We start from the raw sequence: 27,538 nt of genomic DNA, 5'->3' as shown, positions 1-27,538 counted from the left end.
GTGATGTGATGAATGTTTAATGGGCCGTTCATGACGCATGAGCAGATCCATTTTCTATGTCAGTCATTTGTACTGTGATGGTCCTGTATTCTGTACTATTCCTTTGTATTTTGTTTGTATAAAAGCATTATGACACTTATAATTATCATCAGCATTATCACACTTACAAGTGTGCATTTTATGCTGAATGCAAGGCTGTGATTTGGTTTCGGCTTGTAAGGCATGAAATTTCTAAGTTAGTAGATCTTTGTAGTGTGTAGTATTTTTGTAGGCCAAAACCTTGAAGCGATTTAGATTTTAGCACTTCTTGTTCCTTAGATCAATGTTTTTTTAATGCCTAAAATAAGGTCTGTGATGAACACAAGCTTAATAATTTCTATGAAAAAATATATCAGTAAACCCACTTGTGATTATATTTTAAAGATTTTAGTTTTCTTAAAAACACATTTGTTAACAAGTGGCTAAGGGCGCTACACCAAACAGCTAAACGCATCTGCTTACTAGTCCACTTTCAGGGCCTCATTAGCCAAATTTCCATTACAGATTTGCACAAAACTTTTTGGAATATTTTATAAATGTTGATAAAAAATAAATAAATAAAATAAAAAAATTATTGCGAATTGACACAGTTTCAATTAACCAATGTCATGCTACTTAAAAGTTATTTTTCTCCTCTAAAAATGAAAATTTTCCTTGGAGAAATGTAGCATTTTTTGTGACATATTCCTTTTTCAAATTGCCTGAAGAACCACTTCATGCAAACATAATTATTTTAATTTTTTGTGATATATGGTTATATAGTTTTTGCGAAATTGACGCGTTTCCATTAGGCATATTTTCAATTCGCAATTTCAATTTGCACATTTTGAAGGGTAATGGAAATGTGGCATTAGTGTTTATAATCACAGTCTTGCAAACTATAAACTAACACATACTACACAGCCGTGTAGTTTGCTTAAAAGGTTACCTTTCAACTCATGCATTGTTTTGTAGATGTTGAACAAAATGTTTAAGATTTTGTAGGTAATAGAGCATATTTTCTGCAATAATTACAAAAACCTAAAAAAAAAAAAAGGGCCCTGCAGCCGTGATAATGTAGAACAAATGGTTTTTAACTCGTTGGACTCATTCAATCAGATTTCTGAGCCTGAACTGTCAACAATATTTAAAATCTGAGATTCAGTATGTTTACTGTCATAGATCTGATGTTTACAAAAACATCTGTGTTTGCACAGAACAAGGATTTCGGATGAATTTCTCTGTGCTCACAACATCTTTTCTTGTTTTATCACTGACAGCACGGGTCTAGAAATCGCTTTCCATTTCCGACGCCAGCTGTTCCTGTGACTTATCTCCTTCATGAATATTCATATGCATTTTCAGTTGTGACGAAGCAAACTGAGGGAAAGATAAATGAGCATAAAATCAGAATGCAGAGTCATTCAGAAAAGACAGACATTACACCTACAAGGTGTTGATATTGATTGTATGTAACTGTGTAAGATTGCATGTGTTTTCTTTCAAAAAAGCTCAATGGTGACATTGTAGTACAGTTATGTAGAAAGAATGATTTACCAAATACAATTGTACTTGTATGTATTGTAAGTGTTTACCATGTATACGCAATAAGATACCATAATATAACCATCGCTTGTCAAAACTTCTCATGCTAGTGCAATCGTAATGGGTTTAAACAATAATAAATATCAACAGTTTATATTGATGGTCCCCATTAGACATTCTGTTTGCTATAAGTAATGTTGCAAATATGTCAACAAGCAGTCATTAGAGTATAGTTAGTTGACTGTCTGATTAATATCTGCTAACACTTTATTTAGACGTTCAAACCAACAGACATTTCTACTGACTACAACAGCACCCACAGTAGCTTTGCGATTTCAACTTATTCTACTAACCCCAACCCTAATCTTAACCTAACAGCCTACTAATACACCAATAAGGATTAGTTGAGGTGTGGTTGAATATTAATGAGAGTTGTTTGACATGTAGTTGCAAAATTACTTACTGTATAGACAACTGAATTCAATAATCTTAGACCAATGTATTTGGTCTTGGCGGAATAGATCTGCTATGCAGCTGCAATGTATTTGGTCTTGGCGGAATAGATCTGCTATGCAGCTGCTGCGACATATATGAAATGACCCCCATATGGAAAAATAACAAATGAATAACATATATGAAATGACCCCCATATGGAAAACTGCTGCAAATATAACATATGTAGCAGCGGCAGTTTTTTTGGTAATTAGACTACGCCACCCCAAGATCTAACCCGGGGAACTATAAGTAACCACCAAGACTTCTATGGAATTAGGCAATCAAGTTCGGGCACTGAACAACAAAGAAATGGTTCCATACAAAAAAAAAAAAAAATACAATTTTTATTTATCAATTTCACAGCAAATTCACAGCAAAAATAGTAAACACTCTGAAGCTGACGTCAGCATATTCCTAAAACACTACACTCTGGGTAGAGACAATACCATATCACAATATATCTAAATTCACAGCAATCCAATGGAAATTGAACAATTCATCATCATCAATAAAACACAATAAAAAAATAGCACACGAGGGTGTGTGAATCAGTGTACTGATATGGGGTCTCTCTCACACACACAAAAACCGAGCTTGAGCCTTACTGGTGGGTGTCCAGCGAATCGGCATGAGTATCCAAACAATCCACCCCCAACACGCGTGCACTACCACACCACCAACACAACAATGGTCACACGGTGAAGGTACCCACACTACACACCAAGGAGGGCCCACCACCTCGAGCACGCCGTCCCCACCGTCAGCACTCAGCTCCTCAACATATAACAAAAAAATAGAATAAACCAAATTAACTACAGATCATAATTTAACACCATAAATCAGACTAACACCACAAAAACCAAAAACAAAATAACTTTACCAATAATGACAATACTAACAAGGCAAACAAACGACAACAAAGAAAATGAAATAATGATAACCTAACATTGCAAAAACAACAATAATGCTAATAAATGAAAAACAACAAAAAGTGAAATACCTTACAAAAACAATAATGCTGATAAATGAAATAAACAAACAACGAGACAAATGAAATAAACGTTAAGAAACAAAGACACACAACCCACTCAAATGATCACCATTGAATCACATAACAAACACATTCATCCGTGGATAACTGAATCTGAGGGCAGATACAAGGTTGGCCACACAAGGGGCCTATAATGCAGTGTCTTTGAAAGATGAACTCAGTCCGGTAACTTGGACTTGGCGAACCAAAGTTCGCACATAGGCGAGACGTGCATTAACAGCACGAAGCAGAGCAGCAGCTGCCCCAAGGCAGGCCGCAAACACCTCCTTGCTATAGCGGCTATCCCTAAACACACAATAATAATAATTCTATTAAGCTACCACCCAAATAAGGCAACCCACATAGCCCAAATGGAGAACACTTACCTGAGCAACAGCAAGCTGACACACCAATCTCGCAGGCAATGCGCAGTGCGCGAGTCAGCAAAAAATAACACGTTATTCCATTCAATCCGATGGAAAATGGGGTAGCCGCAACACAGCCAGAAATTCTATAAACAATCGGAATCCCACATAAACCACAAGTAACCTAGCAACAGTACAACTTTTGCAATAGACCTCTACATACCTGCGACACCACCACAAAACTGGCTGAACCCAAACAACACGAGCCTCCAGCGTCACGCACTGCTAGGGGGTACGTTCGAGCTATAACCTCCTCCTCCTGACATAATTGGCCACCAAGAACACCACGAGCCAATCGCAAACCGAAAAAAAAAGGATGAAAGCCATTGTAACAAGATGGGGAGGAGGGACTGAATTCAGTCCATCCTGCCACAATCTACCCTGCCTTTTAAATCGGCGCCACGACGATGGGGCCACCAGGAGAATAAGGCAATGAACCATTTGTATCAACAAAGCCCGTGCATTATCTCCCTAACACACCCGATCTTGGGAGATGATGGAGGTTAGAATGTTATCCAGCCGTTGACCGGGAGGTCTGTCATGCTCTCACTTCAGTCCCATCAGAGGGACCAGGCAACACAGCCACCCCAGGGAGTAGAGGACCACTAACATCCACTTGAGGAACTGAAAGGAGGGATGTACTGTGATCATTATTGGCTGACCCCTTCGCTGGAGACTCAGACGCCAGTCGAGAAGCTGGCCAGCGCTGAATCATCAAGTCGTAATCGCTCAGCCATTCCTCCTGCCGGGTTGAACCTAAAGTGGACGGCTGGGGGGTCAGTTTGATCGATAACAGGGGGTGTTGGTACATTTTTCGCGAACCACCGGTTTCAACAGTCACCGATGCACCTGCCGAGCCTTTGCTCAGGTCACTTACTGGTGCCACGGTATATACCTTGCCACCCTCCTTCGGTGCTCTCAGTACCTGGTGCATTACTGAGCTCCACATGTCATGAATTTTGTGGCGCCCCCTCACACTGAGATCCCGGTGATATACTAACTGGCCCTCATGTAAAGGTACCTCTCGAACTCGCTGATCATGGTTTGTCTTACGGCGCGTAGCTGCTGCTTGCAGCCGTTCTCTGGCTCCATGAAATGCAAACTGCAACTGAGCCTGATGTTCTTGGACCCATTCGTGAACAGTGAGGACTCAGGGACATTACCCAATAGAAAATCCAACGGCAAACGTGGTTCTTGCCCGAACATCAAGAAAAATGGTGACTCCCCCTGTGGCCTGGTGGGGGGTGGTGTTATAACAATACAAGATTTGGGGCAAGCAAGAATTCCAGTCTCTTTTTTGTGAGACTGGTAAAGTCCGTAACAGGTTGTGCATGGTCCTATTAAAACGTTCGCACTGCCCATTTCCCGCTGGGTGATACGGAGTAGTGCACGTCTTCTGGATCCCATATAGACCACAAAGCTGCTGAATAAGCCCATTTTCAAACTGCGGCCCTGGTCCGAATGAATTCGGCCAGGGACCCCAAACTTTGAGAACCACTCCCCCACCAGTACTCGTGCCACTGTAGGGGCACATTGATCGCTAGTCGGGACAGCCAAAGTATACTTGCTAAAAATATCAGTCATTATCAAGACATTCTCCTGCCCAATCCTAGCTGGCTCTAGAGTAGTAAAATCAATTGCCCATAAAACTCTGTGCAGTAGGATGATTGTCTTTGGCAACCTGACATCTTTCGCACAACTGACACCAGCGTGCCACATCTGAAGCCATACCTGGCCAGAAGCACCGCTGCCGTTAAAGCTCCAGGGTCCTTTCGGTTCCCTGGTGGCCATGCTGCTGATGGGGCTGTATTAGTACTTCTTTTTTCATGGCCTCGGGCAGCAATAATTGCCATACCATTTCTCCACCATCTGAACGGAAGACCTTACGGTAAACCACACCATCCCACTCCACTAAACGATCCCACTGTTTAAGCAGGGCCAACGTCTGTGGTGAGACCTGTTTGTGCTCTTGGGGGCTGGGCCGTTCCCCCCGCCTCCAAAAGACTAAAGCTTCCTGAATGGTAGGGTCTGCCTGCTGAAAAAATAGCAATCTCCGCCTGTGTATGAGCCGGTAGAGCAGAAATGGCCAATTGGGTAACCTTGGTCAGTCCGGACTGTAGCACCTGTTGCAGTGGTTGAGGGAGAGTAGTACCCGGGGTTATAGCTTCTACGGTTTGGGAGTCTGGTAAATGCAGCCTAGATAGAGCATCTGCATTTTTATTACTCCTAGTCAGTCACCAGTCAGTACACAATACAAATTAATCAACACCTCCTATACATCACTGCTCTATGGCGCCGAACTTCGCTGAGGCCAAATGACTCAATGGGTTGTTGTCTGTATAGACCGTGCATTTGTGACCCAGCAGATACTCACAAAATTTTACTGTCATGGCCCATTTAAGGGCCATGAACTCCAGTTTCATGGAATTATAGTTCTACATGTTCCTTTTTGCAGTCTCAACCCCCTACTGGCATAGGCTATAGGCCTCACTTGGCCCCCTTGCTCCTGTGACAATACCGCACCCAAACCCCCATAGCTCGCATCAACCTCTAAAATAAAAGGTAGTGCAAAATCTGCGTACGCTAGTACTGGAGCAATAGTCAATTTTGTCTTAAGAGCATCAAAACTAGCCTGATACTCACTAGACCCGACTTGAATGGCTGCCCTTTGAAGCCTTTGCCCGACCCCCATTGGCCAGCTCTGCCACTAGCCGATGTAAAGGGGCAGCCAACTTAGCAAAACCCTCAACAAATCGCCTATAGTAGCTAGCGAATCCTAAAAAGGACCGTAGCTCAGAGACTGTGGTAGGAGTTGGCCAAGAAGATACCACTTCGATTTTACTGGGGTCCGTGGCCACACCCTGGTTTGAGATTACATGGCCCAAATACCGTACCTGCTGCTGGAAAAACGCACACTTCGAGAGCTTCACCTTTAACCCTTCCTGCTCCAACCGACTCAACACCACCCCCAGCCCATCCAGATGTTGTTTAACTGAACCGGAAAAGACCACAATGTCGTCCAAATAAAGAAGCAACGACTGACACTGTTGGTCACCAAATATCCGCTGCATCAATCGCTGAAAAGTGCTGGGGGCATTGCACAGTCCGAAAGGCATTCGTTTCACTCAAATAGTCTGAAGGGAGTGCAAAAAGCGGTCTTGGACCTATCCTCCTCTCTAACCAGTACTTGGTTGTAGCCACTAGCCCAAATCAAGAGTGGAAAACCATTGGGCCCCCGTCAGCGCATCTAACGACTCTTCTATACGTGGAAGAGGAAAAGCATCTCTTCTTGTTTTGCTATTTAACTGTCGGTAGTCCCCACGCACATACGCAGACTGCCATCTTTCTTTTTCACAAGAACTATGGGGGAAGCGTATGGACTACAACTTTCTCGAATCACCTGTGTTTCCAACAGTTGATTAATATGTTCCCTTACCAACTCATACTCCGATGGGGGTATGCGTCGATAACGTTGTCGCACTGGGGAACTATCTTGAAGGGGGACCTCATGAGCAATTAAGTTGGCTTAACCTTTACTTTACCCCTGGCCCCACCAGACAAACTGTAGGCTACTACTATGGCAGTGTTGGAAAGGCTGTTGGACAGAAACAGGTGCCTCCGACACTGATGGCAACTCGAATAAAGCTAGACCATGAAGTCCAAAGTGCTCTTGGAAACACTTTTGAATCACATTCATTCCCAAAACACCAGGTGCTAAATATGGGAAACTACCTGGTGGATCCTGTACCACCCAATACACCACACTGTGGTATCAACTTCCCGCAAAGCACCACATCCATTTCCAAGTACCCGATGTAAGCCATTGGCCGCCCTAAGCTGCAACCAATGGCAAGAATGAAGAAAGAACCAAAACCCAACGTTAAAAAAACTTCAAAAATGCTGCAAAAAAAAAAAACCACTCACAGTAGTCTAACAATAATCTACCAAGCATGGCACCTTGACCCCTTCCCAATATTACCTCGACATACGAACAGGAGGCCATAAACTTTGAAACCTTGGTCAAATTTGGAAAATCACTTATTGAGCCAGAGCTTGCCCCACCGGATGTGTGGCTCTGCAAAACGGTGGGCACTAGTTTTCCAAGGTTGAAGTTGGGCGGGCCTGGCGCCAAAGGGAGGGGCCTCGCCCCAAAGACTGGGATCGAGAAGAGAGACCCGAACCCCATCGCATTCACTAGCAAAATGGCCAGGCTGTTGGCAACGCCGGCATATTAACGGCCCATTACGTGACGAACGACCACGCATGTCAGGGCGTTGCAAGTGTACAAGATTTTGTCGGTAGGTAAGCTGTTGTAATTGCTCTTGTTGGACGTCGCAGCTGTTCTTGTTGAAGTTTCAACATCTCCTTTATTTCACTCACCTCCAACGGCGGGGGTTTCCGAGGTGGATCATGCGGACTACCCTGTACCCTATACTGGATACCAATAGTCGATGGAACAGAGTGGCTGCGACCCCTCATACCACCAGGCAACCCCTCCGCATGGCCTCCCTTCTGACCTCCAGCAAGGTGGCCATAGGCTGCCGCCGCCACACCATCTGCTTTAGCTCACACCGTAAAGCACCATCAAGAACGTATTCATTAAACTGATCCCTAAGTAGGGCTTCAGCATTTGGCATACCATCAGGTGCCTGACCCTTTTACCTTGGCCGTGAGACTCATCAGGGCCAAAGAAAATTCTTGAAGGGTTTCGCCTTCCTGCTGCTTCCTCGAAAAAAAATGCTCCTGCAATACTACATACGAATCAGTACAAACAATAAAGTTCTCTTAATATTTCAGTTATACGAGCTGGGTCCCTCCGATCAATGCTAGGGTGGTACTTTATCTCGTCACGAGCCTCCCCCTCTAAGTGGTCATAAAGGAAATCGGCTTGATCATTAGCTGCCAAATGCCGTACTCTCATACTTGCTTGTGCCTCCTCAAGCCACTCGCTCAACCCGTTGGCCCGTTTTCCCACTAAATATGGGGCATGTACGTTCTCGCGGAATGAAAACCATCCTCTCCGCTATAGGGACTGCAGCTGCACCATTACTAGCAACATTAACGGCTTGTGGCAAGTTAGGTAGTACAGGGATTACATTGGGATCCTGTACAGCTAAAGCCTGTTGTTGGCGAAGCCTTTCATTATCTACTTTAAGCTGGGCCACTAAGTCCCTCAACTCTTGTAGTTCCTCATCCATGACTAACTCAAAATCACCAACCCCAGTACAATACAGGAGAAACAAAACACAATCCCCGACAACCTTACCAGACAAGTTACGGGTCCACATGAGAACAACTGCTGCTTTGCTCAACAAAAATCGTCATCCAACTGCCCTCAAACAAGACACAAGTAACATTCATCCACAAAACAAAACAAAACCAAGAAATAGGATACACTTCTTTGTTATATTCCAAAAATGCCACCCTGCCGACTACGCCAAATGTAGCAGCAGCAGTTTTGTAATTAGACTACGCCACCCCAAGATCTAACCCGGGGAACTATAAGTAACCACCAAGACTTCTATGGAACTAGGCAATCAATTCGGGCACTGAACAAACAAAGAAATGGTTCCATACAAAAAAAAAAAAAGAAAATACAATTTTATTTATCAATTTCACAGCCAATTCACAGCAAAAATAGTAAACACTACGAAGCTGACATCAGCATATTCCTAAAACACTACACTCTGGGTAGAGTCAATACCATATCACAATATATCTAAATTCACAGCAATCCAATGGAAATTGAACAATTCATCATCATCAATAAAACACAATAATAAATAGCACACGAGGGTGTGTGAATCAGTGTACTGATATGGGGTCTCTCTCACACACACAAAACCGAGCTTGAGGCTTACTGGTGGGCGTCCAGCGACTCGGGCATGAGTATCCAAACAATCCACCCCAACACGCGTGCACAACCACACCACCAACACAGCAACCGTCACACAGTGAAGGTACCCACACTACACACCAAGGAGGGCCCACCACCTCGAGCACGCCGTTCCCACCGTCAGCACTCAGCTCCTCAACATATAACAAAAAAACAAAAATAAACCAAATTAACTACATATCATCATTTCACACCATAAATCAAACTAACACCACAAAAACCAAAAACAAAATAACTTTACCAATAATGACAATACTAACAAGCAAAACAAACGACAACAAAGAAAATGAAATAATGATAACCTAACATTGCAAAAATAACAATAATGCTAATAAATGAAAAACAACAAAAAAGTGAAATACCTTTACAAAAACAATAATGCTGATAAATGAAATAAACAAACAAACGAGACAAATGAAATAAACGTTAAGAAACAAAGACACACAACCCACTCAAACGATCACCATTGAATCACATAACAAACACATTCATCCGTGGATAACTGATCTGAGGGCAGATACTCAGTCGGCCACACAGGGGGCCTATGATGCAGTGTCTTTGAAAGATGAACTCAGTCCGGTAACTTGGACTCGGCGAACCAAAGTTTGCACATAGGCGAGACGTGCATTAACAGCACGAAGCAAAGCAGCAGCTGCCCCAAGGCAGGCCACAAAACACTTCCTTGCTATAGTGGCTATCCCTAAACACACAATAATAATAATTCTATTAAGCTACCACCCAAATAAGGCAACCACATAGCCCAAATGGAGAACACTTACCTGAGCAACAGCAAGCTGACACACCAATCTCGCAGGCAATGCGCAGTGCGCAAGTCAGCAAAAAATAACACGTTATTCCATTCAATCCGATGGAAAATGGGGTAGCCGCAACACAGCAAGGAATTCTATAAACAATCGGAATCCCACATAAACCACAAGCAACCTAGCAACAGTACAACATTTGCAATAGACCTCTACATACCTGCGAAACCACCACAAACTGGCTGAACCCAAACAACACGAGCCTCCAGCGTCACGCACTGCTAGGGGGGTACGTTCGAGCTATAACCTCCTCCTCCTGACATGATTGGCCACCAAGAACACCATGAGCCAATCGCAAACCGAAAAAAAGGATGAAAGCCATTGTAACAAAATTGGGAGGAGGGACTGAATTCAGTCCATCCTGCCACATATACATGAAATAACTCCCTTATAGCATACATGAATCACCTCATAGCAGATCTGTGCAGGTGGAGCTGGGGAAGGTGGAGGGTTTCCGAAGCAAGCTGTAACTGCTACGGTAGCACTAGTCATATATTTGAATGTTGAGCAGCGAGCTCATTGGCTAGATTGAGTTAGACCTATCGGACTGGACCATCTAGAGTTTCATGCCACAACTCTGTATCCATCCATTTATTCTGGATCAGCATACTCATACAATGCCTGTAAAGTGTTTGATGTGGTATATGGCAACCCTCGGTATGCAGATGAGAAACATCTTCAGACTTACAGTTGTTCAGAAGTTGAACAGATCGTTCACATAATTCTTCAGATGTTTCGCTGTTAAACTTCTCTCAATTAATTAACAATTCACAGTTAAGTTAGAGTTTTGATTAGATATAATGTAAAATAAATTGGTTGATTTTTTTGTAAGTATATCTCACACTGCACAAACAGATTTAAACAAACGGCAACAGACACATTCATCAGATCAGTTTGTGTTACCCTGTTAGTGTCTGTTGCTGCTGGTCAGTGCTTGTTTTCACCAAATGAACATGTTGAATCAGCATTTGTCAGGGTTGTGGAATGTCTAAGAAGTGCCAAAATGTAATCATTGTTTGTTGGTGCTGTGTGAACTGGCCTATAACAGTGCATTTCAATATGACATCTACTGTACAGTGAAGTCTACCTTCGGAAAGGACAATATCCCAGTTCTGAGTCTGCTTCAACACCTCCTCGAAATCCCTTGCAACCTGAACATGTCTTTACAAAACAATCTACTACCCTGGAATGTCCCTATCCCATGTGTCTGGCCACCTCTTCCTCCTATTCCCACATTCGCTTCTATCAGTCACCTCCTCTTCTTCCCACCCACACTCTTGTTCAGACTGCAGCTCCCAAAAATGCCAAACAGTAATCATCCTCCACACATTCAAAATACTGGACCTAACTAACTAAATAACAACTTATCTTACATCTTTTACTCTCAACTATAAACATAGTTAGATAAGGTGGTTATCAGGCCGATGATAGATAGATAGATAGATAGATAGATAGATAGATAGATAGATAGATAGATAGATAGATAGATAGATAGATAGATAGATAGATAGATAGATAGATAGATAGATAGATAGATAGACTTGTTTAGTAGAGGACACTACAGTGCAGTGTTGCAGGCAGTCTAGCTCAGTTTTTTTTAAGTCAACAGCACCATCTTGTGGCTAATTGTGATTGTTACTCAAATTTGAAATATAAAAACAATACTGTTTATGAGCTGAACAAACACAGGTATAGATTTATACAAATGAACTTATATTAAAATGAAAGTATATTAAAACTGTGAAACTGTAAAAACATTAAATACAGTTAGGTTAAAGGTGATGTGTTTTACGATAACCTAGTTCAACACCGCAATCTATCTATCTACTCTGACAAAATTGCATTGAAACCCTTTTTACACAAAATTTTTTTAGACTACTCTTTGTCAAAAATCTGGACTTTGAACATTAAACAACATTACATGACTTCCTTTTCTTATTTGTTTTGATATTTCCAGTACAGGCATTGTCAAGTACTTGTAAAAATCAATTTATGCTAAATATAAATGTAACTAAAAATTAACTATACAGTGAAATGCGTAGTGTTTTTTTGTTTTTTTACCTCTTACTTCTAACTAAACAAGTGGACTTGCCTGGACTGGCCTGGACTGGAGTTTTGAGGCGGAGCTTGTGTGAGTGACGTGGGTTATGTAACCTCATCTGACACAACCGTGGCATTCACTTCCTCAGTAAAATGGAGCAGAATAACTAAAGCAGCCCAGACCGGATTCTTAGTATTTCACTTCAGGGTTTATCAAGACTTCCATTAAACTACATTCTCTGCACCTTTAACTTCAAAGATAAGGGGTAAGAGTTCATTTCACAGCTGTCCTGAACGTTTACATTATCATTGCATTGGAGTCAGTCTTTGTTTACAAGTTGCTTCACTTGTGTTTCATTTAAATTGCCTATGCTGGTGAACAACAATGAACATGAAGATAAAATAAAGACTACAGGCCTCTTTTGGGTCACTGGCTGTACACAGTGATCATTATTTTAAGTTTGAAACTCTTTTAAACATTCATACAGAGGCCATTTATCTTAGATGGAATAAGAAGAATAACGTTTTTGCTGACGATCGTACCTACTGTATAATGAGAAATTTGTAACCAGCCTGAAGATATATTAGTACATAATGTTTCAATATCTCAACCTTTATGCTGTTGGATCAATTCTGTTTCTCTGATCATAATGCTGTTCATGAATTTTATTAATTAATTTATTTTTGGAAACTTTTCATTTGAGGTGCAGCGATGGTGCAGAAATATCAGTCTCCTGTGAGGGTTTACAAGTACCCTTTTGAGCTCATAATGGCGGTGAGTGTATTTATTTATTTGTTTTTTTAATTGTATGCACAAGAAAGAGTATGTATGCCAAATCATATTCTTTAAACGTCTGTCTATTGTTGGTTAATCCTTTTATATTTGTTTGTTTTCCAGTTTTGTCTTTTTAAATTATACCTGCTGCATAGTTGAAACAATTAAGAGTTGATCTAGAATCACCTTTATTTAGTAATGTTCTCAAAGTTTGTCTAGTCAGCTGTACACTGTCTCAAAATGACTTTGCTCTAGAGTACACTAAACTTTTAGATGGGTTGTCAGCTCAAATACGGGTAAATCTTTAACCTCACAGAGCACAAGTCTCTATTGCTTTATTGCATTATAACATTTTAACTGGCGTTTCATGTGATTACCATTATAAAATGAATAGTTAACATTCTGATTTCTCACTGGTCAATATTACAGTCCAGCCATACTAAAATATACATTAATAGTGGATTATTGTCTGTCAAGATCATCAAAACTTCTAAAGCTACTTCTAAAGCACACTTCTAAAGCTCTAGCTTGCTTTACAAGAAAATTACATCATCCAGTTACATTTTATGTGGGATACTTTTGGTGTAAAATATGGATCCTAAAATCCAGTTAACATTCACTGCTACATTTTATCTTAACTTTTGTATCTGGTTTAAAACTGATAAGCTTGAGATGCTTAGAAATTCTGATTAAATTTCTGCTTTAGAAGCTGTTGTAAAATGCAGATAAACACACACGTGACTGAATTAATTTGCAAAATTGCAACTGTAAATGACATATTGTTAAGATAATGAACTATATTGCTTATGAGAACAATTATTCAAAATTTTTTTTTTTTTGTATGTGTTAGTTATATTTACCTATGTTAACATCACCATTATGTCAGCACTTCAATACACACTTAAATCCTTTCAAAACTCTTGTGACCTGTTAATATTATCACACCCTTTACACAATCCTCAACACTTACAACCACCTGAGAACCCATGTGAAAACACATTAGCATACAAAAGAGTATGTATTACAGACATAATATACTTTACAAGAATAAACTTAAGTGTGAATTTAAAATGTTTTCAGACAATCTACTTACTGTTAATTGCATTAAAATAAAAAGACGTGATGCTTTATGATGCACTTACAGTATGACATAACTTAATTTTTGTATGCTATTTCTGCCAAAAGTGCTGACGATCTTTTATAGTAAACTAAAATACACTTTAATGTGATTTATTTTAAAAATGTATGTAAAAATACAAAATAAATAACAAATCACAAATAAATAATAAATTTACAATATATAAAAAAAAAAAAAAAATATAACTAAAATAAAAAATAACACAAATAAAAACACTAAGATTATAATCAAGTTTACAAGTGCTTTAATGTGTTAGTCAACGCATCAAAATAAGTACATGACAAAAACTAATTTTAAATGGACTTTAACAATATTAAAATGTGTACTTAAGTGTGTTAAGAAACAGTCATTACTGAACTCTCTTTAAAAACAGTTAAGTGGCATGTTATTTTATTAATATTACATTATTTGCACATACAGTTGTTTTAAAATATCTACTTTTAAGATTTGGAGTACACTACAAGTGCATATTAAATACACTTTTCTTAAGGGAAAGAGCCATAATTGTAATTAACATTTAAACTGTACAGTCTGTCACTGCATTAGATAATAAAATATCAAAGCAAGTGTTAATGATAAGACAACAGATATAATAGATTGCTTTATTATTTTTTGGAGTGCTAAAAATAGCTATCTGGGTCATATAATAATCATGGTCTGAATGTCATTGTATTTTGTGTCTGGAGTGAATCTGTTGCAGTATTAATTCTGGCAGGCGTGAGCATCGTGAAATCTCAAGGCATGATTGATCAGCTGGGTAATTAGGTTACAGTTCACATGCATTGATCCACTCCACCCCCCACAATGACATCATTTCCCCTGGTGAAAGTACTAATCACTCGCTCTTTTCAACATTAGTATTGTGTATTGATTTTTTTTCAGATTTGCTGAGTGCACAGTTTGACGTCATAGTTTAGCCGGCATGGGCCACTGCTCACACTTCACAAGAATCATTCATTGTGCGCTCTCAGCCTCTGCTCTCAGTCAGACCTCCTCTGGGGTTTATGTCACAAAGGCTTACAGTATTATTGTGCTTATGAAACAGCTGTGGAAGGGGTTTGGATTTTATAAAAGGTTTGTTGCACACAATATAAAATCCAGTTCAACAAGTAATCATCTTAGTTTAAGAGAAACTTAAGGGATTGTTTTAGATTTTCATGATTGGAAGACCGGGTTTGAGTAAAATTCACAATTTAAGTATTGGCATTCAGTTTAAATAGAATTTGGAATGGAATTGGCCACATGTCTCATGAAAAATGTTTTTTTATTATCATATACTGATTGTTTTTACTGCTTGTGAATGTATATTGTTCCTCCGATGTGGACATTTTAGGATAGTACAATACATAAAATACAATATAAATTTAGTTTAATACATTTAATAGGAATTATATTAAATTGTCTTAAAAACTGAAAGCAGTCGTGTATATTTCTTTGGATTTTATTATAATTCTAATTTCTTAAATTCGAATGACCATAATTGTGTAAATTGTGCAGAATTATTTCATTATAATTTAGTTCAGTTGCATTATAATTCTATTGAAATTCAGTAATTAAATATAAATATTATTTGGGATTTTTTGCTGCTGTAGCCTTTTCTGTTCCAGAAAGCAGACAGTAATATATAATCCTTCATCTCTTACATGAACTATGTTATTGTGTACAGTCCAGAGGAAACATTTCATTGTTTGATCAATCGCTTTAATGGATGACGTCTATGGACATCATCACTTTATTGATTTAACACAAAGGTCGAGATATTGCCGGCATTTTAAAGAAGTTACCATATTTTTAGCATAAAGCACGTATTTGTGTACCGTACACAGTTTGCAGGATTTCTGTACATGACCTACTACACTGATCAGAATGTGCATTAAACAACACTGCATAGAATATTGTATCCAGCTGTGCATTGACAACTGTTAGTGCCAAAATGCATTACAGATTTATTTTTTTTTTTTGTCATATTACGTGTAAAAACTGTAGCATACTACTATTCTATAATATATTCTGTTTCAAAATGCATTCCATTTCAGTCCATTAAGGCACTCCACTCACTATTCTAAAGAGTTATATAGATCATTTACATTTTGCACGTGTGTATACAACGTTGTTTGACTTTTAGCAGGATCTTGTTGCTATTTAATCTACGTGACTCTCTCTCTCTCTGGAATAGCAGAGAACACATACTAAAACAAATATACTGGAAAGAGCTCATTCACTGCTCGGCATATTTGCACTGATGGCTAATGCACTGACGTAGATGCAATTTAAAGTGTGTAATGTGACACTAAACTAAACAGAGCACAATAGAATGGTTCTGGAGGTATGAATCCTTTCCATTTAACAAAAATAAGCAAACCTTCCAATGCAGATCATTTGTATATATGTTTTAGCATTAGGGCTGGGCGATTTTTCCAATTTAATCGATTAATTCGAATTTAATGTTTTGCCACAATTTTATTATTTTTAAATCGAGGAATCGTGATTTTAAATAGAATTATTACCAAATGTCAGAATTGGACACGTTGACAATATGCAGGTGATAACAGTAAAGAGAAAAGAGTGATTCAACCGCATGTCAGCGCATGTAATTAACCGCTCACGTGTGACATGGTCATATTGCGAGGCGCCATTCACACAGAATGCACTTTTGTGTTGATAAAGATGTGCCACGTGCAGAGGAATAGGAAAAACATTCAAAAGAAGATGGGAGTTGAACTTCTCTTAACTTGAGTGTTTTAATGTATGAGACACTGCAAGAGATGCGAGCGCAACAGTCAATCGAGTCCATGTTTACATATCAAAAACAATGGAAAAGAACACAAGCGAATAAAAAAAGAACCTGTAAAGAACTACTACTGTATGTCTGATATTTCATGTTTGCATCATGGTGACAGGCTGAAAGCTGCTGTTCATTGATTTCACAGAACATTTATTATTAATAGTCTACTAGTGTTATACCGTCAGAAGTCAAAAGAGCTTTATTATCAGGTAATTTACACAGACAAAGGAATTTGATTTGGTGACAGGAGCTTCCAGTGCAGAAGAAAGTATGGAAATAGTGCAAACTAGTGCAGCAGACAAAGGAATTACATAGTAGAGATGGAGTACAACACTAATATAAGAAAAACAGAAAAATAAATAATGCACTATATACAAAAGTAGAAAATATAGAGAAATCTCTTTAAATAAATGTACAGATATATTTACAAGTGTGCAGTTTACAGATTTAAATTTTTGGGATTCTATGTACTGTATAAAGTAAGTCATTTTGAATTTGAATTACACTGACTGTTGAGAATTGAAGCATTTTCATTATAGCCTATTATTTCTGAACATATAACATGTATAAGACAAGTTTGTACAGGATGTAGTTGTAGTTTTTGCATATACATTTACATCATGTTGGAATAGAATTTTCTTCAACTAAAGGTTTAATAAAGAAAAAGTTATTTGAATAATGTTGTAGTTACATTTTTAAAGTTGACGTTAAAAATCTGGAGAAAAATCGAGAATCGGTCAAACGTTAGGAAAAAATCGAGATTGTATTTTTTTGCCAAATCACCCAGCCCTATTTAGCATATGTCCTATGACTTCTCACAGTGAGAACCTTAAAAGGTGAGAGATTAGGGAGTAAATATTGACTGGCATATCTGTGGTTAATTGGTATATTTGACTTAAGACTTCATGTGACATATTGTACTTGGTAATCCGGTCATATGAGCTGCTAAGTCAACTAAAACAATAACATATCACAAGACCTGTGTTCTGTTTTCAAGAACACACATAAGCTATATGAGGGTAATTTGCACAAGGTGAAGTGAAAAAAACATATTTTTAAGAATACTGCACTGTGTGCAAAAATTGTCTCAATGTGTACAGCTACGTTTCTGCTTTATAATCAGTTCAGTATTTTATCATTTTTATCACTGAATTTCTTTCACCCTTTTACCTTTCTCACACTTACATGTCTCATCCTTTTTTTTCTTCCATAGGCCTATGAGAAGAGATTCCCAAACTGTCCGCTGATACCCATGTTTGTGAACAGTGTCATCATCAGTGAGTGTCATAGTGAGGATGGGGCGTCCCAAGTGATTGAGCGCAGATGTACCGTGGATGTTGAGGCCCCTCGGCTTCTAAAGAGGGTATACATTTATTTAATTTTTTTTTACATTTTTTTGGCCCAAAATGCCATATCAATGGCAAATTCCATCATTTACTGTACTTGAAAATGTTAAATTATTTAGACTTTAAATGGATGGACAAAAATTATTATTTTTGTTCCGAAGAAGAAACAAAATCTTATGGGTTTGGGACAAAATGTTGACAGAATTATCATCATTAAGCCCTTAAAACTTACCAATATTAGGTACTTTGTGGTGATTCTGACAAATGACTCTGTGTTCAGATAGCAGGAGTGGAGTACATGTATTTCATCCAGAAGAACTCTTTGAACCGAAGAGAGAGAACTCTGCACATAGAGGCCTATAATGAGTCCTTCTCCAGCAGAGTCAATGTCTATGAGCACTGCTGCTACACGGTCTGAAGCCACATCCTGCCGTTTCTCTCTCAATTATGGACACGTTTATGTATAAGCTGGTTTACGAGGGATCCTGATGTTTTATGCATTCCTTCTTCAGGTTCACCCGGAGAATGAAGACTGGACCTGTTTTGAGCAGTCTGCCAGCATGGACATCAAATCCTTTTTCGGGTTTGAGAGCACAGCAGAGAAGATTTCAATGAAGCAGTACGCCACCAGTATTAAAAAGGTGTGTGTGCGCGTGTGTGTGTGTGACCTTTTTTTGCTAAATGAAGACAAGTTTTGTTAGTAGAAATGTTTCACAGTTGTCTCAGTAGTATTGACAAAACATACAAAAATTAATGTTTCAAAAAATATGCTTAATTTTCTTTGAACACTAAATTATTAATTTCAACCAAAAAGTATATGGAACTCCTATAAGGTGATGGAGAAACATGACAGATGTTCATAAAAGCATGAGGAGGAAAAAATTATTTTTCAATGCCTTTGCCACCAGAATAATTGAGTTCACTTGCATTTGCCAGTGAAACTTTATGTACACTTGCAAAACATTTGTGTCACATCTCTCTTATTTTGAACTTGAAGCCCACCCCTCAACTTTTCTTTCTCCTGGTCTGCTATGTTTAGTGTTATCTCACAAAACTTTTGTGTTCTCAAAAGTATTGCATTCTTTGAGAAACTGTGTATGTGGAATCAAGTTTACATCTGGTAGTATTTCCCTCACCAGTTCTGTTCGTTTGCAAAACATTTTGCAAGAGAGTGCAAAAGTTTCTCTGAGGAACATCTATTCTTTTATAACTATTCTATTAAAATTATATCTATTCTAAAATCTATTAAAATTCTATTCTAAAACATAATTGTCCCTTTTAGACTTCCACTCTGATAATTTACCAACTGCTTGTTTTCTTAAAAAAAAAAAACTAGCTTTTCTAATCTTTTTGTATTCTATCTGTTTTCTTTTTATTTATTATACAGTTAACAAAAGCAAGAAAGAAGCAAGTGAGAGCATGTCAGGGGAGGTGCGCAGAGTAGTAAAATAAGCTTATAATTAATTATTAATTAATAATTTGAATCAGTGCTTTATGACGAAAATAATATCTTAAAATGAATAGAAGCAGGCTTTTGTGATCACATCATTTCAAACTCCTGGAAAGTCCAAGGATCCAGTAAGCAAATTCAAACAGTAAGTTCAAAACAGTGCTAATGCAGAGAAAACACGGCTGATTTCATCAGCGATTGCGGAGAGAATAGTGACTTACGTCCAGATGTCAGTAAAATTATTCTTTTCAGCTTGTATTTGGCTTAAAAGCAAGAGTGTTTTATAATGAACGCTAATTATGCGGTGGTCAGAGATTTAGCGATTCTGAATGGATCCGTATAATATTAAACAATTTCAATTTAGTGGTCTTTGCCATCTCCATGTGGTCCTGTTTGGTATCGCAGCTTGACTTGTGCTAATTTGTATTGAAAACCATTATTTAATTATTGATTGATTTATTGTGGCACTATACATTGTGAATTATTAAAAAGTACTTATTTATTTCATATAAATAATTAAATAAATACATGAATGTATTCCACTTCAAGCACTGGTTCTACCTATCTCAAAGTATTTCCATCACTGTAAAACTTTTGCAAGTAAATAGCAGTAAGAAAAAAAAATGCAACATTTTTTTTTTTCATCACCCTGTCCTCTTTGTACAAAAGATCTGGACCACTTGAACCGTTTTTTCAAGAACAAGTAAACATTTACACTAAAACATCTGAAACATTCTATTTTATTATTATTTCACTGAAGAAATGTTTACTTTATCTACATCCAGACAGTAATAGCGACTGGCCTGCCAAGTTTCGTATTGCTTTATTTTTTAAAGTTCCCCCTTCCTGCTTCCTTTATATCTATTATGAGGACCTGTTTTCTGTTATGCTGACTTGCGTGCAAGATAAGTTCTCATGTGTCTATGTACCTAAAGCCAATGTTTGCTTGTTTCATTTGTGTAAACTTCTCTCTCTCTCTCTCTCTCTCTCTCTCTAGGGAAAAGAGATTATTGAATTTCACCTCAAACAACTGGAGGAGGAGGGCATTACCCACGTGCCCCGCTGGGCACCTCCTCCTGCCCCCACCCCATCTCACGCCCTGCCTGTCAGCTCAGCCAGAGCTATCCCAGCATGCAGCAGCAGAGCTCACCCCGGCTCCACGGACGTCCTGCCAGGCTCTCCGGATGGTGAGATGAATCATAGTGCTCACTATGTGCTCATAAATATAATAATGTGGAGGAGAAAAGAAAATATATTGCACATCAACAAAATCTAGTGAGCTGCCTTGCTGTCTACCGCCTTTCAAAGTACTTTCAAAACTGAAAGAAACCTCTTAGGTTATTGTGACTTATTTGCAGCTCTATATCTCTCAATATTCCTCACACAAACCTCACAGGGTAATCAAATCACTATTGATTTCAAAATAGATTTGTTTAGCATGTTGCTAAGATAATTCTATTATACACCAAGCATAAAAAATATGCTCTATGCTTTGGAACAGAGCCAATGATCTCTGACACGTTTCTCAACTGTTTGTTGGTTGTGTGTTGTTCACAGACAAGTTAGATGCGGACTACATCTCCCGTTATCTGGGAAAACTGACAACATACCAATATAACTCTCCCACTACACTACCACAATGAAACAAACAAACAAAACAAAAGAAAAACAACTAAAACAAAAAAAAAAAAAATGAAATAAATTCAGATTTTTTATTCAGCAAATATGCATTGAAGGGGTCATATGACGTTGCTAAAGGAACATTATGTTGTGTACTTGGTGTAATGCAATGTGTTTATGCGGTTTCAGGTTTAAAAACACATAATTTTCCACGTACTGTACATTATTGTTGCTCCTCTATGCCCCTCCTTTCTGAAACGCGTAAATTTTTACAAAGCTCATCGTTTTGAAAAGCAAGGTGTATGCTGATTGGCCAGCTATCCAGTGCATTGTGACTGGCCAAATTCCTCAAGCTTGTGACAGAAATGTTATGCCCCTTACCATACTGTGATGCTGTGTGTCCTGGCGCGATGAGACAAAACCAATAAAACTCATTACAAACGAGGCATTTGTTGCATCCAGTGGGGACATAATTACTGATTATAATGACTTGTACTGTCTTTTTACGCATTGCGTTGCGTATCACGCTACGTATCGCGCTACGTAAATATAAAACCATGTCTGGATTTGTGATCAGAGAAACAACAAACAACAAGACGCTACTCTAATGCTCAAAACTCACGTATGAATCATCAGTGGCAAATTCTTTAAATATGTAAACGTACTTACAGACTGTGTGTCAGAAGCACCAGAATGTCCTTGCAAAGTCGGAATTACCCCACTTTATAAAAAACAGAAACCCGCATTGCAGGCTACTCTCACATGAAACAGTCCTTGTTCTCCATAAAATGTGCTGCACACATCTGAATATTTGGGTTGAACTGTTCCGGAACAGTGTTGTAAATACACTTAACCATTGATTTCTAGTTGTGTCCTCTTTTGGAAGACAAAACAAAGTAGTTTTGCTTTCACAACGAAACACACAGCGTCTCGACATAGCCGCAGCAACAATACTACAGCAAGATTAAAGGTTACGCCTTCTTTCTTTGCGTGAACATTTGGGTGGCATTAAGCAAATCTTCCCACATAGTGACGTAGAGATGTGGGGGTGTGTTAGAATGAGCCGTTTTGTGGTTGGACTCTTACCTTTAACTTTATAAGAATTACTTTTTTTTTTTTTACAAGATCTTCTTTATTGACCAAGAGCTTGTAACACTCCAAAGAGAAAGGAAAACATTTTAATCGCATCATATGACCCATTTAAATTTAAAATGCCCATTTAAAACTTAAGGAGCACAACAGTTTTCAAAACTGATAATAATAAGTGTCTCTTGAGCTGCTAATCAGCATATTAGACTGATTTATGATTATGATTTGATAAATGGAATTATTATTTAATTATATTTGAATCATTTCAGATCCCTAAAGACCAGCATGTGCTGCGTTTCCTGCGTTCACGGGACTTTAATCTGGAAAAGGCCAAAGAGGCTTTATGCCAGACACTCACATGGAGGAAGCAGCATCAGATAGACTTCCTGTTGGACACATGGCAGTGTCCACAGCTCCTGCAGGACTACTACACAGGAGGCTGGCACCACCATGACAAAGGTCTGTCTCAACTATGTTTAATTTGACTTTATACATGGCTGTGTGATGAATAACTAATGGAGAAGATGTGTGTTATCCCAGTGCTGGACATACAATCAGCCTTTAAAAAAAAAGAGTTTGAAACTGATCAAAAACTGCATCTGAGTGAGGTGTTTTCAATGAGGATGCATTAATATTAAAGATGCAGAAATCTGTGTGGTTATGTGCTTGCTTGTGTGTGTATTGTGTAGATGGACGTCATCTTTATATCCTTCGACTTGGACAAATGGACACAAAAGGTTTAGTGCGGGTGCTGGGAGAAGAGACCCTTCTGAGACATGTAAGAGTTCAACTAATTCCACATCACTCACAATATACAGAGTTTCAAAGCAGCTTTACAGAAAGTCATACTGTTATGTTTGTAACGCCTTAGTGCTTTACCATAGAGCAAGTTTTAGTTCAGGGTGATATGACAATATTCACTGACCCCCTTCATCTTTGGTCCAACCTTCAGGTGCTATCCATCAATGAGGAAGGTCTCAGACACTGTGAAGAGAACACCAAAATATTTGGAAAGCCAATCAGGTATTTATGAATACATGTCCAAACCAGTCATGTCTGTACAGAATGGAATCAAAATGAATTTTATGACTTTGGTTCCAATTCCAACTCCACTTATATCAAACTTCTAAATGGAACTGATGTGAATAAGAATCAGTTCTTGGTGGTCACACATACTGTGTGTTTTATGGGATGTCTGTACTCTGATAAGTAATAATTGCTTCTGTGTTTGTGTTGTGTAGTTGTTGGACGTGTCTGGTGGATCTGGAGGGGTTAAATATGAGACATCTGTGGAGACCAGGAATCAAAGCCTTGCTGAGGATGATAGAGCTTGTAGGAGCCAACTACCCTGAAACTCTGGGCCGTCTCCTCATACTGAGAGCACCCAGAGTGTTTCCTGTGCTCTGGACTTTGGTAAACACACACAAACATAGGATTTCACATTGTGACGCACCTAGCACATCGAAAGAATGTTAACAGATAGTTGATGATATTGGGAAAGACTGAGATAAGCACATACTAAGTCTTTATTTAATGTTTGTTAATTGTTCTGTCTACACACTGACCCTTCAGAGTTAAATGTCATGTTAGCGTGGTGCCTTTCTTAATTGCCAGGCTTCTGTAAATGTCATGCTTGCCTGGGCCTTTGTTAGCAGTGCTAATGAAAAATGACCCGCTGATTTCTGTTGCACCCTGTTCTGCGCTCAGGTGAGTCCATTCATCGACGAAAACACGCGGAAGAAGTTTCTCATCTATGCTGGGAATGACTACCAGGGGCCTGGAGGTCTGGTGGACTACATCAACAGAGACTTCATCCCTGACTTCTTAGGAGGAGACGCTCTGGTGAGTCTGTTGCTGGTGAGATCTGACATGTTTAATCTCTGATCGGTCGAGACGCTTTCTGATACAGTGGGGTCACCGAGCTGGAGCGTCAGGCAGATCTGTGCATCATTTGTTTAAAAGAGATAGGACACGTCACGTGCTCTTCTTAGACCAACAAGTCATTCTCAAAAAATGATTTGCATAATTATATTTAAATATTGTTTCATGTGTGCATATTATGAGTGCTTTGTGTCAAACAGACTCTCCTCTAATGCATTTCAGTCGGTTAAACACTGTTGTATACTTTTGAAAAGAGTACTAAATTATAGATTTTAAAAGAATATACTTACAGGACACGTGTAGTTGTATATTTATTCAGGTAGGCATAAAAACAACTGAATGTCACTCTAATCTAACTGTGTTTCTCTTGTTTAATTCAGTGTGATGTTCCTGAGGCTGGTCTGGTTCCCAAGTCTCTGTATCGTACGGCTGAGGAGCTGGAAAACGAGGAGCTTAAACTGTGGAGTGAAACCATCTACAAGAGCGCGAGTGTGTTGAAGGGAGCTCCACACGAGGTACAGCTCATCCATAGACGATACTCTACAATATACAGCTGCTGCTGTTTACTTCAGCTGTGAGAAGTTCATTACACACGCTGTATGTTGATGACTGGCTCCATCTGTTGTTCAGAAGAAGACATGCAGCGTGAAAGTCAAATACTGTTAGTCTAGCCCTGTTGAAAAAAACCAGCATATGCTGGTTAGGTGTGTTTTGATGTGGGGATGGTGGTTTATGCTGGTCCTTTGCTGGTTTATGATTGCCCTTTTATGCTTTACCTTTGCCCTTTGCCAGCACATGACCAGCATAAACCAGCAAAGGACCAGCATGAACCAGCATCCCAGCGTCAAAACATACCTAACCAGCACATGGTTGAACTGCTGTTTTTTTTTCAACAGGGAGTTCTGCTCAGTCGTTTAGGGTATGATGCCCATTTAAACAAGTAACGTTATCTGTGGTACTTCAAATAATAATAAAATCATATTAGTCCAGGTGATATGTGCAAAATTTGAGGCGAGGTTCACTTTTTAATAAAAGCATGAAACTTGGTACAATATTGTACAGGTTAGAAATGGAGCCGTCTCAAAAACACCTTGTGGTTGCCATGGCGACCATTTTACATTCCGCCCATTACCAAATTATGTATTTTGTGTCATATCTCCTGAACCAAACATGATAACAGAGAAAAGCTGATGTCTACCTCTATGTTTTGATGGTCAAGTATTACGAGACCATATACAGCAACATAAACTGTTCAGGTGAAGAGTTAATGGTGAAATCAGCAGTGTGAGGATGAAATAACAGTCTCTGAGCATATATCACAACATTTACAATAGTCCATATTATGGCTATAATTTTTCTTTCTTTCTTTCTTTGATAATTAACTAATAAAGTGTTTCTGGAAATACTTTATCTGCTGTGTGTACAAACGTGATAGTATACTGAAAAAAATAAACATACTTAAAATAGCAGTTATGTGCATTTTCTTTTCAAGTCCTATTACTTCTACTTCCTCGTTTAACTTCTAGTTTGAAATACAGCTTTGAATCCTGTTTGAAATTAAATTCTGAATGGAGCTCAGCGCTGTGTGTTATGAATTATGAAATTAATTTGTTTCCAGGTGCTGATAGAGATTACAGAAGTATCGTCTGTCATTACGTGGGACTTTGATGTGTGTAAAGGAGACGTGATCTTCAACATCTATCACTCCAGAAGAGCTCCTCAGCCAGTTAAAAGAGACGGTCTGAGCGCACACAACCTCGCCTGTCCCGCCGGGAACAACGTCCAGCTCATCGACAGATCCTGGATGCTGGGACAAGACTACAGCATGGTGGAGACGGCCCTGAGCTGCCGAGAGGGAGAGAGCGTACAGGTGCGGAGTCTCATGAAACCTGTCAGGAACATCAGCATGGCTCATATTTCACTATAAAACACTGATCAGAAGACTATACAAAATCCCATCATCCATGATTCTCTTCCTCTGATCCACATCTGTCCCATCAGGGATCTCATGTGACGCGCTGGCCTGGATTCTACATCCTGCAGTGGCGTCTTTACAGCAGCCCATCATGCACTTCTTCCAGTCGGCCGCGTGTAGATGATGTTCTGGCCTCTCTGCAGGTCTCCTCACACAAATGCAGAGTCATGTATTTCACAGAGGTGCTGCGCTCCACTGACTTCAGGTCTGTATGATTACATTGCAAAGTGCTTAGCATTAAAATACAACTGAAACATGGTAAACTGAAAAAGCACACCTTCTAAAAAATATGATTTGGACGGCCAGATGTTTTCTGTAAAGATGTGTGTTTGTGTTTGTATCAGGGGCTCCATGAGCAGCCTGGAGTCGAGTCACAGCGCTTTCTCTCTGCTCAGTGCCGCCACCAGCTCCTCCAACCAATCACAGACAGAGTCAAGCATCTCAAGATAGCAGGAAAACAAGACGCTTCTGTGACTGTAGCTCTGCAGGAAATGATGAAGGATCATGTGACAGTGAAACAGAGGTTCACATCAAAACACAACAAACGTCTGCATGAGTGCTGATCTTTTTCATCAGAAACTGCAGGCTTGATGTAAATTATGTGTGAGTTTTCTGTATACTGTTACAAATACATTTGTAGATGTTGTTAAAAACAAATAAACAAACAAACAAAAACATTACATTTCAAGCACCAAGTGTGACCCAATTGTGAATTAATTTTAATAGAAAAATATAGGTGATAAAAATTGTATAATAATTTCATACTATCATAAAATCTTCCCAAAATTCAAAATAAAAAAATACAAATATTATTGAATAAAAATGTATTACATTGATTTTCCTAAAAAAAAAAAAAAAACACGCTATTTTAAGCACCAACAATTACCAAAAAAACAATTAATAATTAATTTTCATTTCATGAAACAAATAGGTGATAAAAATTTTATATTTCATACTATCATAAAAGCTCCTCAAAATTAAAAAAAAAACCTAAAAATATTATTGAATAAAAATGTATAACACTGATTTTCCACAAAAAAAAAAAAAAAAAAACACTTAATTTCAAGCACCAAGTGTGACCCAAAAATGAAGGAGTTTAGCCCCAAAATACAGGAGCTCAAGAGCTTAAAGGGAAAATAGCAATATAGCTTATAAAAAAACAAAACATATTATTGAAATATTGCATAGTATCATAAAATCTTTAAATAA

General features: G+C 38.7%; 1 protein-coding gene across 1 annotated transcript; it reads left to right on the top strand.

Moving 5' to 3' along the window:
* The first annotated feature begins 12,381 nt into the window (after window positions 1-12,381).
* LOC109083724 (SEC14-like protein 1) lies at window positions 12,382-27,002 on the top strand. The gene is given in 16 exon segments (XM_042720908.1): window positions 12,382-12,536; window positions 12,975-13,045; window positions 18,182-18,331; window positions 18,595-18,726; window positions 18,827-18,955; window positions 20,762-20,951; window positions 21,322-21,429; window positions 22,741-22,932; window positions 23,163-23,251; window positions 23,426-23,496; window positions 23,715-23,886; window positions 24,181-24,315; window positions 24,735-24,869; window positions 25,973-26,224; window positions 26,356-26,534; window positions 26,674-27,002. Coding segments are annotated over 15 exon segments (2,103 nt in total). The 5' UTR covers window positions 12,382-12,536; window positions 12,975-12,982; the 3' UTR covers window positions 26,780-27,002.
* Window positions 27,003-27,538: the final 536 nt, after the last annotated feature.

The sequence above is a fragment of the Cyprinus carpio genome, chromosome B3 (genome assembly GCF_018340385.1).
Source record: "Cyprinus carpio isolate SPL01 chromosome B3, ASM1834038v1, whole genome shotgun sequence".
In the NCBI taxonomy this organism is placed as follows: domain Eukaryota; kingdom Metazoa; phylum Chordata; class Actinopteri; order Cypriniformes; family Cyprinidae; genus Cyprinus; species Cyprinus carpio.
This window is presented reverse-complemented; position numbering and strand designations above follow the sequence as displayed.